A 13,775-nucleotide genomic window follows, 5' to 3' on the forward strand; every position below is an offset into this window, starting at 1 on the left:
GCTGAGGTGGGTAACCCCCGGAAGTCGCTAGTCAAAACAACAATACACTGGATTTATATCGATACATGGGCAGATGAAGACGTTAGACTTTTTAAAATGTATTTTTAATTTAACTAGGCAAGTTAGTTAAGAAGAAATTCTTATTTACAATGACGGCCAACCCCTAACGACGCTGGGACAATTGTGCGCCGCCCTATGGAACTTCCAATCACGGCGGGTTGTGATACAGCCTGTAACGTTAATCGAAATAGGGTCTTGTGGTGACGCCTCTTGCGCTGAGATGCAGTGCCTTAGACCGCTGCGCTACTCGGGAGCCCTGTATGCCCAAGGCAGTCAAACTAAGAGGTTACTGTAACTGGATCGAGGGTTACATTCACGATGTACAAGGTAAGATTATGTATTTGTAGGTAGCTAACGCAACTTTGTAGGTTGAAAAAGGTGTAAAGTTGGTATTTTAACGTCGCTTATTTGACCATATTACTTAATGTTTTCAGCTATTGCTACATAAAACATTTGTAGCTAAGTATTTAGCTAATGTTCCCTGTTGTTGTGCTTGCCATCTTGGTTCAAGTATGGGTTCAGTCAGGAGTGAGGCAGGCAGGTGTAGTTTGACAGCAATGTCACACATTGTCCTCACATTATTCGTACATAATTCAGGTAGATGCGGGTCAGTTAGGAAAGGTGTTAATTGAGTAATTCTATCTGCAAATTAGGATAATATTACTTTAGAAACAAACGGAAATGCGCTTGGATGCACGACCCGAATGGCAAGTGTGGAGGTATCAGTGTTGCCAACTAATTTTCAGGTTAAGCTAGAAGCAGGTTGATTTGTTGCTAAAAGTTGCTAAATGACGTTGTGATGTCATTGCGTGATAACGTAAAACTGCGTCATTACGTAGAATACACAATTAAGTTTCTCAAATTGACTGGCCATCTCGGCAAAAAACATGATTTGACATTTGTTCAGGTATAGACTCCCACTATTTTCTGTACTTCTGGCTGTACAATTTTGATTGAGACATGTTGATTGATGTTGTAAGTTCTGTTCAAGCATTCGTGACCAACTATATTCATTGGGTTTGACTCGTCGAACCCGTACTACTGCTGCTGCAGTCATCCAACATTGCAATGTACTTTATTTAAAAAAAAAATGTAAACAACAAATCAATACAGAAAGTACATGAGGGAACACAAGTATATATAGATTATAAACAATGGACAATTGAGCTAGGGGGTACAATATCACATTACAATTACACAAGGACCTTAAGGGACATACATACACTTACAATTCTACCAGCTTTTTTGTTAGAATATTTAACTGTCTTAAAATACAGTTCAATTTATTTTTGTACGTTAAGAAAATGTGTGTTTTTGTTTGTAAATGTACATTTGTGTATATAAAATTTGTCCAAAAGAATAATGAAATGAATTACATAAAATGTTTCAGCTTATTTCTATCGTATGTAAAGAATCCAAGCAGTACATCTCTACACAATAGTGTAAAATCTTCATAAATGTGTTCAATTATAAATCTACTGATGTCTTGCCACAGTTTTCTTATATGAATACAATGCCAAAAAATATGTAACACTGTTTCTGGGTGGTCATTACAAAAGGAGCAATTTGAGTTGATGTTTTCCTTAAACTTCTTCATATAGTGGTTGGCAGGATAATATTTATGAATCATTTTAAAGGAAACTTCCTTAATTTTGTTAACAAGTAGGTATGTGTGTGGCAACATCCAAACTTTTTTCCAACAGATATTATCAATAAATCCATTCCAATAAGGCATGACATAAGGTATAGATAGATACAACATCCTGCTAAAACACGGTTCGTATCGCTCTGTTGTTGAACGGACCAAAAGAGAAACAAATCTTTCCTACTGATGAGTCAATAGGGTCAATAGAAGGTAGGCTCTGAGGGTCAGGTCTTGACGCGTTCCTGAATAACAGAGCAACACCTGAGGGAATCTTAAACAAGGTTAACAGGTTAACTGGAATTTTGTCAATATTATAATTGCAAAACAACATGAAGTTAAGGCCACCAAAAGTAGAGAAGACATGATGAGGAATAAAATTCCAGATAGAAGTGGGTTTTCTTAGGAATTGTTTTATCCAATTGATCTTAAGTATTATTTAAAGTAGTAAAGTCCAGAAAATTCAGTCCACCATTCTCATAAGTGTTCATTACAACAGTTTTCCTAATGTAATGGGTACGGTTTCCCATAGAAAGTTGAAAATGATCTGTTCTATCTCCTTGCTTATTTTACTGTCAAGATATAAAGATAGAGCGCCATATGTTAGTCTAGAGATGCCTTGGTTATTAGGACTCTACCTTTTAAAGATAAGTCCCTCTGTAGCCATTGATTTAGCTTCTTCTGTTTTTTTTTTAATAAGAGGGTTCAAATTTAATAAGCCTCTAGACTTCTGATCCTTTGTAATGGTTATGCCTAAATATGTAAGTTCTTCTTTTACTGGAATACCATAATATGAAGGTGTCACACAATCTTTGACAGCTATGAGTTCACATTTATTAATGTTAAGATATAGACCATACGCTTTGGAAAAGGATTGTATCACATTGATCGATATGGGAATTTGGTTAGCGTCTTTCAGAAAAAGTGTAGTATCGTCAGCCAGCTGGCTTTTAGTCATTTCTTTACCAGCTATGGAAATACCTTGTACAGGATTATTATTTAAAGAATTTGTAAGAAGTTGGGTGATTAATAAAAACAGGTACGGAGAGATAGGACAACCTTGCCTAATTCCTCTCTTTAACTCAAATCTAGGTGAGGTGCCATATTTCAATTTGATAGAGCTGTTACCATTTGCATAGAGAGTCTTAATAGCCTTACAGAAAAAATCCCCAAAGCCAAGTCTCTCAAGGGAGTGGAAGAGAAACTGATGCTCTACTGTGTCAAATGCTTTATAAAAATCTAAAAATAATATGAAGCTATCCTCAGTTATTAGGTCTGAGTAGTCAAGTATGTCTAATACTAGTCTGACATTGTTAGAAATATGTCTGTTTATCATGAAGCCAGACTGTGTTCCATCAATGATTGCATCCAGGACTTCTTTAATTATTTTTGCAAGTAGTAAGGCTAATATCTTATAGTCATTATTAAGAAGACAAATTGGACGCCAGTTATCGATGAGCAGCACTTATTTTTTAGGCTTAGGTATCAGTGTTATTAACCCCTGACTCATTGTAGGAGGGAGGACATTGTTTTTAATGCTCTCTAAAAAGACTTCAAATAGGAAGGGAGCTACTTGTTCAGAAGATCATTTGTAAAATTCTGATGTAATTCCATCAACACCTGTTGATTTATTGTTCTTTAGATGTTTGATAGACTCTATAATCTCTTCAACTTTTATTGGTTCATCACACTGTTTAGATTTGCAATGTACTGAAATTGCTGCTGGCCTGCTGCTGACGTCACTCACAATGCACTTTTGCAGCCATGCACGTGTGTTGTGACTTAGTGTGTGACAGAGAAAATCGTTTTTGTCATTTAGAGGGAAAATATGTGCATTTGAGCATTTGAGTCACTTTTCAAAAGTTTTTGAATACATTTTTAAAAGTAGCTAAATTGGTTGCTGTTTGAAAATAAAGTTGTCAGGGTGGTCTGAAAAGTAGCTAAATCTAGCAAAATAATTGCTAAATTGGCATCACTGGGAGGTATGTATTTTATTTGTGTGCTAGGATGCCACGAACTGCAATCCAAAAATGGAAAGTACAGTATGTGTGTCAAATTTACCCAATTCCCATTTTCATCTGGAATAATAAAATGGTAATGTAATCCCTTAAATGACATCCCTTTATGTTATTTTCAATTAGATATAATGGACCCAAATTGAGTAATTTTTACCCCACCAGACAGTTACAATACTTAGCAGTATTTTCTTCAAACCCCTCACTAGTGAAAATCCATATATCTATGCAATAATCAAACCTCTTAAGTTTTTAATTTCAGGCAAGTAGACTTTTTTTGCATTGTTTCAGGTTCTGCTTTGATTTAGCCTAAATTAATGCATTGTGGAATTGTTTGGACAAACCATTTCATTATCTGTTCTTTCTGTCCCTTATGGAAGGTTCTAGTAGTTGAAACGCGTTGCAGTTGTTCGTCCTGATGTTCTAGTCTGACTGCACCCATATGTATTATTTTGTAAATATATTCTGTTAATAGTTCATTAAAGTTTGTCGCAACGTCCCGGCCGCCTACTCTTCATCTTTCTGCCATTTAGGAGTCAATCTTCATCTCACTTTATGGTGTGTTGAAATAAATATTTTGTCTAACTCACTTATTTTTAAAACTTTTTTCCCCCAGCTGCAGTTCTACTCTGAAAGTCCATTCATCATGGAGACTAAATGCAACTGCAAAGCTGGCTCAGGACAGTGCAACCATTCCCTCAGTTTACTGTAAACCATAGCTCATTACATTAAAATGGGCTACACATCTATTCCACCAACAGAAACCTAAACATGCTTGCCTCAAACATGGCACATCCGACGCGTACGTCAGGCCTGAAGTCAAAACATGTAAAAACAGTTAAATCATCGAAAGTAAAGCCACTGAGGAATAACAATGCACCTGCCAACAAGGTCCGCAGGACTTGAGGGGATTGTGCCAAATATGTATTGTCCAGTCCCTACACCATTGCCCAGTAAATAGTTTGCTAGGAACCTTATGCAAAACCTTGCTGCAATAGGAAGCAACTGCCAGATATACACCTTGCTGGCCTCAAACTCGGAGCATACTTTTTTTTGTGAAATGCAACAATTATTTCCTTGAGAGTCTGAAAAGTTGGTGGACATGAAGTCCAAGTTGGACCAATACTTTTTTGAGCACTTCCTGCCAGCCCTGTGCAGGAATAAAGACAAAATAAATCACACTGGTAGGTGGACAGGTGTGTCTCTGGTCAACACTCCAGTCCAGTTGGTGGCGGTAATGCACCTTAAAGTTGGTTGCCAACCGCCATATAAAATCCTCAGAAGAAGAAGGTGGAATGGTGATGCCCTGGTGCCATGGTAATAATAAATACTGGTGTAGTTTATTCAGTGATGTACAGGACTGGACTTTGAAATGTTTGTAATTTGATACATGATTGAAGCTTAAAATATGTCTATAAATGAAGTTAGTCTATTTGATTGAAGCTTGAACTTTTAATGAACTGTGAAATTATTGATGCTGGAGACATGTATTTTGATAATTAAATAGTCATGTTTGAAAAGCATTTGTCATGGTATTCTTCTCAGGTAGAAATTCAGTATATCAATCTATTGTACATCACAGAAATACAGTGGCTCTGTACATTGAGGGTTAGACAAATGGATAAATGCTTACAATAAACAATTCTTCATTCATTCCCATATAGTGGAAGTGGGTAGAGCACAAGATACGTGTTCTTAAAAACAGTAGCTCTTGGAAAGTTGAGTACAGCACGTACAAACCACAGCTGGTTAACTGAACTGGCGAGTGTCAGGGGGATCACGCTATCAAATATGTCTTCTAAGCCTGGTAATCAGCTTTCAGGGTGTCAGTCTTTAACCCCCGTGTACAACATGATGAACCTGGGATCACACTGGAAACTAAACTGTTGCCTTCTTAGTGAGTCATTCTCCTTTGCTAGCCAATCTATTTCATCACGCGCTGCCTCCAGTGGCTCCTCCGTAGGCAGGGGCTTCTGTGTAATCATGCTTTGGGAATAGCAGCTCTGCAACCTGGCCAGCTCTAGGGTAGAAGGAGGGTCTGTCATGGTCTGGGACGGTGTGTCGGGGAGAAGGGCCTTGGTCAGGGAGGTGACCAAGAAACCGATGGTTACTCTGACAGAGGAGCTCTAGAGTTCCTCTGTGGAGATGGAAGAACCTCCCAGAAGGACAACCATCTCTTCAGCACTCCACCTATCAGGCCTTTATGGTAGAGGTTCCAGACGGAATCCCATTGAGCACATCTGGGATCTGTTGGATCGGAGGGTAAGGGCTACGGCCATTCTCCCCAGAAATGTCTGGGAACTTGCAGGTGCCTTGGTGGAAGAGTGTGGTGGGTGGTGGAAGAGGGGGGTAACATCTCACAGCAAGAACTGGCAAATCTGGTGCAGTCCATGAGGAGGAGATGCACTGTAGTACTTAATGCAGCTGGTGGCCACACCAGATACTGACTGTGACTTTTGATTTTGACCTCCCTTTTGTTCAGGGACACATTATTCCATTTCTGTTAGTCACGTCTGTGGAACTTGTTCAGTTCATGTCTCAGTTGTTGAATCTTGTTATGTTCATACAAATATTTACACACGTTAAGTTTGCTGAAAATAAACACGGTTGACAGTGAGAGGAAGTTTATTTTTTTGCTGAGTTTACTATCTTAACTAGCTACCATCCCACAACAACATGTTGGCTGGGCTTACTTCCGGGGTCATATGATTTCCCCAACCTCACTTTAATTTCAAAATGTCACCTGAAGCATGACTAAATGCAATGTTTGGTGCTGATGAAGTCTGCAAAGTTGAAGAAAGTGTGGAAAAGAATAACAATGTCAACCATAGATGTCGCACTGATCTGGAACAATACACAAGAAGATGGAACCTGACAGAGGTGGAGAATGAGGATGTGCGAGGGGAGGATATCAGCATCTGCCAATAAGTTATGCCTGCAGATGTAGCCGATGTGAAATGGCTAGCTAGTTAGCGGTGATGCGCGCTAGTGGCGTTTCAATCGGTGACGTCACTTGCTCTGAGACCTTGAACTAGTGGTTCGCCTTGCTCTGCAAGTGTCGCGGCTTTTGTGGGTAACGGTGCTTCGAGGGGGATTGTTGACGTGTGCAGAGCGCCTGGTTCGCGCAAGGGGACGGACGTAAAGTCTATACTGTGTTTCGTGATACCATCAACGTTGGTCGTCGCCTCGGCAAGAAGCAACAGCAAAACGATTCAAGACCAAGCGGTATCATCATCCTCTTCACTGCCAGATTCTACAGGGATGCTGTCTGGAAAGCTGCTAGGAAGAACGCATCTCAGCCCGGAGGACATAGAAAGAAGGAACAGGTTGTGGCCAACGACTAAGAAAGCACGAAATTATGGAAAGGCTGCTTACTTCGTCGGAGGACGAGGCTTCATCAACGGTTCAGAAATCCATATTCCTCTCTAAAATCTCACCAGAAGGAACATAGATAATTGTTCTAATGTAATGACCACCCAGAAACAGTGTTGCATATTTTTGGGCATTGTATTCATGTAAGAAAACTGTGGCAAGACATCAGTAGATTTATAATTGAACACATTTATGAAGATCTTACACTATTATGGAGAGATGTACTGCTTGGATTCTTAACCTACGATAGAAATAAGATGAAACCTTTTATGTAATTAATTTAATTATTCTTTTGGACAAATTTCATATTCACAAATGTAAATTTACAAACAAAACACCACATTTTCTTAACGTCAAAAAGAAATTGAACTATTTTAAGACAATTAAATACTCTACTAACAAAAAAGCTGTTAGAATAATAAGTGTTTGTATGTCCCTTAAGGTCCTTGTGTAATGTGATAGCCCAATTGTCCTTTGTATATTATGTAAATATACTTGTTCCCACATGTACGTCCTGTATTGATTTGTTGTTCATAAAAAAAAAAAAGTAAGTCTCGAACAAATGACTTCCTGTACAGCTGTGTTTGGTCCGTCAAAAATCCAAAGATCCCAATTTAAGTTCCACTACGTTAGCTCCGAGAATATGCCGTGGTGCAGATCAGCGACATCTGAAAAGCTTATTCGGGAGTTCCTGTACTCTGGTACCATTGTCAGGTCAGACCTGAATGTTTTACAAGGCCTTTCTTTTCGCGCATTAAATGTGTGATTGTGTCGGGGTTTAGCGACGTGTGTTCAATGAGCTTGCTCTTTCTTAGTGCGCAGTTCGAACGACGTTTTTAAGTGGCGCACACACAAACGACGCCAAAGCAATCGAGTACTGTTGATCTGACTGCATCAATCTGAAATTAACGATTTGACGGACTATTATGGGATTACCATACCATCTGTTAGCAAAATTCCAACATGTTTTAGAGAAGTCTTTGTGCATTGTTTCGTAGTAGAGGATTTCAAAAAGAGCAATCTACAGTAGCTAACGTTTATAGGCAGATCTGTCATGTCGACAGGACTGCCTGTCGTTGGCTGGCGAACATGTGTCATGTTCAGCAAATGAAATTCGACTCATATCTAGTCAACAGGTTTATTGAGCTAAATTGGGCTCCGCTGCTGCTTTGGATACATTAGAGTTTGTTAGGTATGGACATAAAATATATTCAGAGTAAGTAAAGGGAAACGCATTTGATGTCCCAACAGTTCAGCCTTTTCTATGAGACTGTCAATAATATATAATCACTTTGGAATTTTTTTCAGGAATAAAATTATGAAAAACTGGGGAGTCATTGGTGGAATAGCGGCTGCCATGGCTGCTGGAGTATATGTTCTATGGGGTCCAATTACAGACAGCAAGAAAAGGAAGAAAGGTAAGCTTGCCCAATGTCTGTGTAGGCAGTTAAATACGAGATCACTAATGTTATGTAGGTGGATGTTTATGAGGGCCATTGACTGTATACTAAAAAAAAGTATCCACCATAGGCATGGTACCAGGCCTGCTGAACCTGGGAAACACCTGCTTCATGAACTCTCTGCTCCAGGGCCTGGCAGCCTGCCCTTCCTTCGTCAAGTGGCTGGAGGAGTTCACTAGCCGCAAAGGTGTGTCAAAGGGCGAGCCAGAGAAGGACCCCAAACTTTCCACAACTCTCCTGCAGCTTCTCCAAGGTAGTGTTTGGTGATGGGCGAAGAAGGAATCAGAATCCCTGTACACTCAATTGTTAGACTCTATGGTTGCAACCCAAGTGGCACCCTATACCCTATGGTGCACTACTTTTAACCAGGGCCCATGTAATGCACTATGTAGGGTACCATATGGGATGCACTCTGACAGTACATTCTCTGATTTGCAGCACTGTCAAACGACAACACTGGGGAGGAGGATGTGCTGGATGCAGGGCGTCTGCTGGAGGTCCTCAGACTCTACAGGTGGCACATCAGTTCCTTTGAGGAACAGGTACGTTATCCTTACTTGTTAAATATTTGTGAGCATTTTTTCAGAGCATTCAAGTCAAAATGATTGTCTTAAATCTGTTCCCCATAAGAATTCTGGTCCACGTTCAAAACAAATTAAAAGGCATCCCTTCCAGTCGAAGCTCACATCCACTACAATACCATGGTACTTTCCAATGGAGCAGCAAGAAATCCCCCTATGGATTTCACATGACTTGGCAGGGGTACAGCCATGGGTGGGCCTGGGAGGGCCTGGGAGGACCACCCACTGGGGAGCCAGGCCCAGACGATCAGAAAAAGTTTTTATTACAGACAGAAATACTCTTCAGTGCCCCCCCCGACGATCCCGCAGGTGAAGAAGCCAGATGTGGAGGGCCTGGGCTGGTGTGGCTACACGTGGTCTGTGGTTGTGAGGCCGGTTGGACTTCCTGACAAATTCTCTAAAATGACGTTGGCGGCAGCTTATGGTAGAAATTAACATTAAATTATCTGGCAACATTTCCGGTGGACATTCCTGCAGTCAGGATGCCAATTACACGCTTCCTCAACTTGAGACATTTGGCCTTGTGTTGTGTGACAAACTGCACATTTTAGTCACCTTTTATTGTCCCCAGCACAATGTGGACCTGTAATGATCCTGCTGTTTAATCAGCTTCTTGATATGCCACACCTGTCAGTTGGATGGATTATCTTGGCAAAGGAGAAATGCTCACTAACAGAAACAAATGTGTGTACAATATTTTGAGAGAAATAAGCTTTTTGTGCATATGGAATATTTCTGGGATTTTTTTTATTTCAGCTCATGAAACACGGTACTAACACTTTACATGTTGCATTTTATATTTTTGTTCAGTCTATGACTGAGATGTGGTCGTCCCACCTACCTACACTACATGACCAAAAGTATGTGGACACCTGATCGTCAGATATCTCATTCCAAAATCATGGGCATTATTATGGAGTTGGTTCTGCCATTTTCTGCTACAACAGCCTCCACTCTTCTGGGCGATTAGGCCTGGCTTGCAGTCGGTGTTCCAATTCATCCCAAAGGTGTTTTGATTGGGTTGAGGTCAGGGCTCGGTGAAGGCCAGTCATGTTATTCCACACCGATCTCGACAAACCATTTCTGTATGGACCTCGCTTTGTGCATGGGGGCATTGTCATGCTGAAACAGGAAATGGGCTTCCCAAACTGTTGCCACAAAGTTGGAAGCTCAGAACTGTCTAGAATGTCATTGTATGCTGTAGCGTTAAGATTTCCCTTCACTGGAACTAAGGGGCCTAGCCCGAACCATGAAACCAGCCCCAGACCATTATTCCTCCTCCACCAAACTTTACAGTTGGCACTATGCATTGAGGCAGGTAGCGTTCTCCTGGCATCCGCCAAACCCAGATTTGTCCGTTGGACTGCCCCCATTCTCATCGACGGGGCTGTAGTGGAGCAGGTTGAGAGCTTCAAGTTCCTTTGCATCCACATCACCAACAAACTATCATGGTCCGAACACACCAAGACAGTTGTACCTGTACCCCTTGTATATAGCCTCGCTACTTTTATTTTACGGCTGCTCTTAATTATGCACTGCTCAAAAAAATAAAGGGAACACTAAAATAACACATCCTAGATCTGAATGAATGAAATATTCTTATTAAATACTTTTTTCTTTACATAGTTGAATGTGCTGACAACAAAATCACACAAATGATCAATGGAAATCAAATTTATTAACCCATGGAGGTCTGGATTTGGGTGACACTCAAAATTAAAGTGGAAAACCACACTACAGGCTGATCCAACTTTGATCTAATGTCCTTAAAACAAGTCCAAATGAGCCACAGTGTGTATGACCTCCCTACAATGCCTGGGCATGCTCCTGATGAGGTGGCGGATGGTCTCCTGAGGGATCTCCTCCCAGACCTGGACTAAAGCATCCGCCAACTCCTGGACAGTCTATGGTGCAACGTGGCGTTGGTGGATGGACGAGACATGATGTCCCAGATGTGCTCAATTGGATTCAGGTCTGGGGAACGGGCGGGCCAGTCCATAGCATCAATGCCTTCCTCTTGCAGGAACTGCTGACACACTCCAGCCACATGAGGTCTAGCATTGTCTTGCATTAGGAGGAACCCAGGGCCAACCGCACCAGCATATGGTCTCACAAAGGGGTCTGAGGATCTCATCTCGGTACCTAATGACAGTCAGGCTACCTCTGGCGAGCACATGGCCCCCCAAAGAAATGCCACCCTACACCATGACTGACCCACCGCCAAACCGGTCATGCTGGAGGATGTTGCAGGCAGCAGAACGTTCTCCACGGCGTCTCCAGACTCTGTCACGTGTCTGTCACGTGCTCAGTGTGAACCTGCTTTCATCTGTGAAGAGCACAGGGCGCCAGTGGCGAATTTGCCAATCTTGGTGTTCTCTGGCAAATGTCAAACATCCTGCACGGTGTTGGGCTGTAAGCACAACCCCCACCTGTGGATGTCGGGCCCTCATACCACCCTCATGGAGTCTGTTTCTGACCGTTTGAGCAGACACATGCACATTTGTGGCCTGCTGGAGGTCCTTTTGCAGGGCTCTGGCAGTGCTCCTCCTGCTCTTCCTTGCACAAAGGCGGCGGTAGCGGCCCTGCTGCTGGGTTGTTGCCCTCCTACGGCCTCCTCCACGTCTCCTGATGTACTGGCCTCTCTCCTGGTAGCACCTCCATGCTCTGGACACTACTCTGACAGACACAGCAAACCTTGCCACAGCTTGCATTGATGTGCCATCCTGGATGAGCTGCACTACCTGAGCCACTTGTGTGGGTTGTAGACTCCGTCTCATGCTACCACTAGTGAAAGCACCGCCAGCATTCAAAAGTGACCAAAACATCAGCCAGGAAACATAGGAACTGAGAAGTTGTCTGTGGTCCCCACGTGCAGAACCACTCCTTTATTGGGGGTGTCTTGCTAATTGCCTATAATTTCCACCTATTGTCTATTCCATTTGTACAACAGCATGTGAAATTTATTGTCAATCAGTGTTGCTTCCTAAGGGGACAGTTTGATTTCACAGAAGTGTGATTGACTTGGAGTTACATTGTGCTGTTTAAGTGTTCCCTTTATTTTTTTGAGCAGTGTATTTATTTTTTACTTAACACTTATTTTTCCCAACTGCTTTGTTGGTTAAGGGCTTGTAAAAGTAAGCATTTCACCTGTTGTATTCGGCCCATGTGAAGCGTGACTCATCACTCCAGAGTCCAATGGCGGCGAGCTTTACACCACTCCAGCCGAATGGCATTGTACATTGTGTTCTTAGACTTGCGTGTGGCTGCTCGGCCATTTCATGAAGCTCCCCACAAACAGTTATTGTGCTCATGTTGCTTCCAGAGGCAGTTTGGAACTCAGTAGTGAGTGTTGCGACTTACCAGCACGCTGCGGTCTTTTTCTGTGAGCTTGTGTGGCCTACCACTTCGCAGCTGAGCCTTTGCACCTAGACATTTCCACTTCACAATAACAGCACTTAAAGTTGACTGAGGCAGCTCTAGCAGGGCAGAAATTTGGATGAACTGACCTGTTGGAAAGGTGGCATCCTTTGACAGTGCCACGTTGAAAGTCACTGAGCTCTTCAGTAAAGCCATTCTACTGCCAATGTTTGTCTATGGAGATTGCATGGCGGTGTGCTCAATTTTATACACCTGTCAGCAACGGTGTGGCTGAAATAGCTGAATCCACTCATTTGAAGGGGTTTCCACATACATACAAGTATCTTAGGATGAATGCACTAACTACATCACTTTGGATAAGAGCGTGTGTTATATGACTAAAATGTAAATGTGTAAGGTATATTGGTTTAATCTCTCGTCCCTATTTACTTTTCTTAGGATGCCCATGAGCTCTTCCATGTCCTCACCTCTTCCTTGGAGGAGGAGCGAGACCGACAGCCCAAAGTCACCCATCTCTTTGACATTCAGTCCCTTGAGGTACGTTGTCACTCCCTTTCCTTTAATACTCATAGCCCTGCTAAGCTTAGTCTCTTTCAGCACAGTGTATTTTTGATGTAAGTTAATTGTATTTTTGCCTTCTGACTTCTGTTCCTTTGTTTTTGTTATCAGAGTCTCCCAGATATAGATGATAAGACCTTAAGCTGCAAGAGTCGAGGTAAGAAAGCAAATAGTGGTGTGGAATATTTTACTAGAGAAGTAGGTTTTGGGAAAATAGGAAAACTACTTTTGCTCTTCCAGGCCCTCTTCATCCTTTACGAAGTCCTTGGAAGTTTCCACATCCTTTCCATGGCCGCCTAACAAGCAATATGGCTTGCAAGCGTTGCGAACAACAGGTGATTAATGTATTTGATTATTTTTCATAACACGTGAATATCAGATATTTGGCAGTGTACTGTCATTAAATCAGTGGTTTGTTTGTGCTATTAATTCCTTTTCTTGTTTGCAGAGTCCAGTGCGATATGACTCTTTCGACAGCCTCTCCTTATCCATCCCTTCGCCGCAATGGGTAAGCAGAGTGGGTGACAGGAGAAAAAATACATGACGGAAACGTTCAAATCATTCAGGTGAAGGTTTTCCTTGTACCATTGCTGGTACAAATATCATTGTGTACACCAAGGTTGCAGGAGCAAAAGCTTCCACGAGTTCAGGTAACCCTGTTCTACACGACTATGTAAAATAATAGCTTGTGAGCTACAGTATATGCAAT

General features: G+C 41.7%; 1 protein-coding gene across 7 annotated transcripts in view; it reads left to right on the forward strand.

Annotated features, from left to right (window-relative positions):
- The window catches only part of LOC110536119 (ubiquitin carboxyl-terminal hydrolase 30), a 17,481-nt gene continuing 3,706 nt past the window's right edge, over window positions 1–13,775 (forward strand). Inside the window, exons 1-8 of one of the 7 annotated variants that reach the window (XM_021621697.2) lie at window positions 1–387; window positions 8,398–8,507; window positions 8,620–8,802; window positions 8,988–9,091; window positions 12,947–13,045; window positions 13,178–13,223; window positions 13,307–13,401; window positions 13,515–13,574. In XM_021621697.2, the coding sequence (XP_021477372.2) occupies window positions 8,408–8,507; window positions 8,620–8,802; window positions 8,988–9,091; window positions 12,947–13,045; window positions 13,178–13,223; window positions 13,307–13,401; window positions 13,515–13,574 (687 nt within the window). In that variant the 5' untranslated portion in view covers window positions 1–387; window positions 8,398–8,407. The other 6 variants (XM_021621693.2, XM_021621694.2, XM_021621692.2 and 3 more) reach the window with 6 other exon arrangements.

This window comes from Oncorhynchus mykiss, chromosome 11, assembly GCF_013265735.2.
Source record: "Oncorhynchus mykiss isolate Arlee chromosome 11, USDA_OmykA_1.1, whole genome shotgun sequence".
Lineage (NCBI taxonomy): Eukaryota > Metazoa > Chordata > Actinopteri > Salmoniformes > Salmonidae > Oncorhynchus > Oncorhynchus mykiss.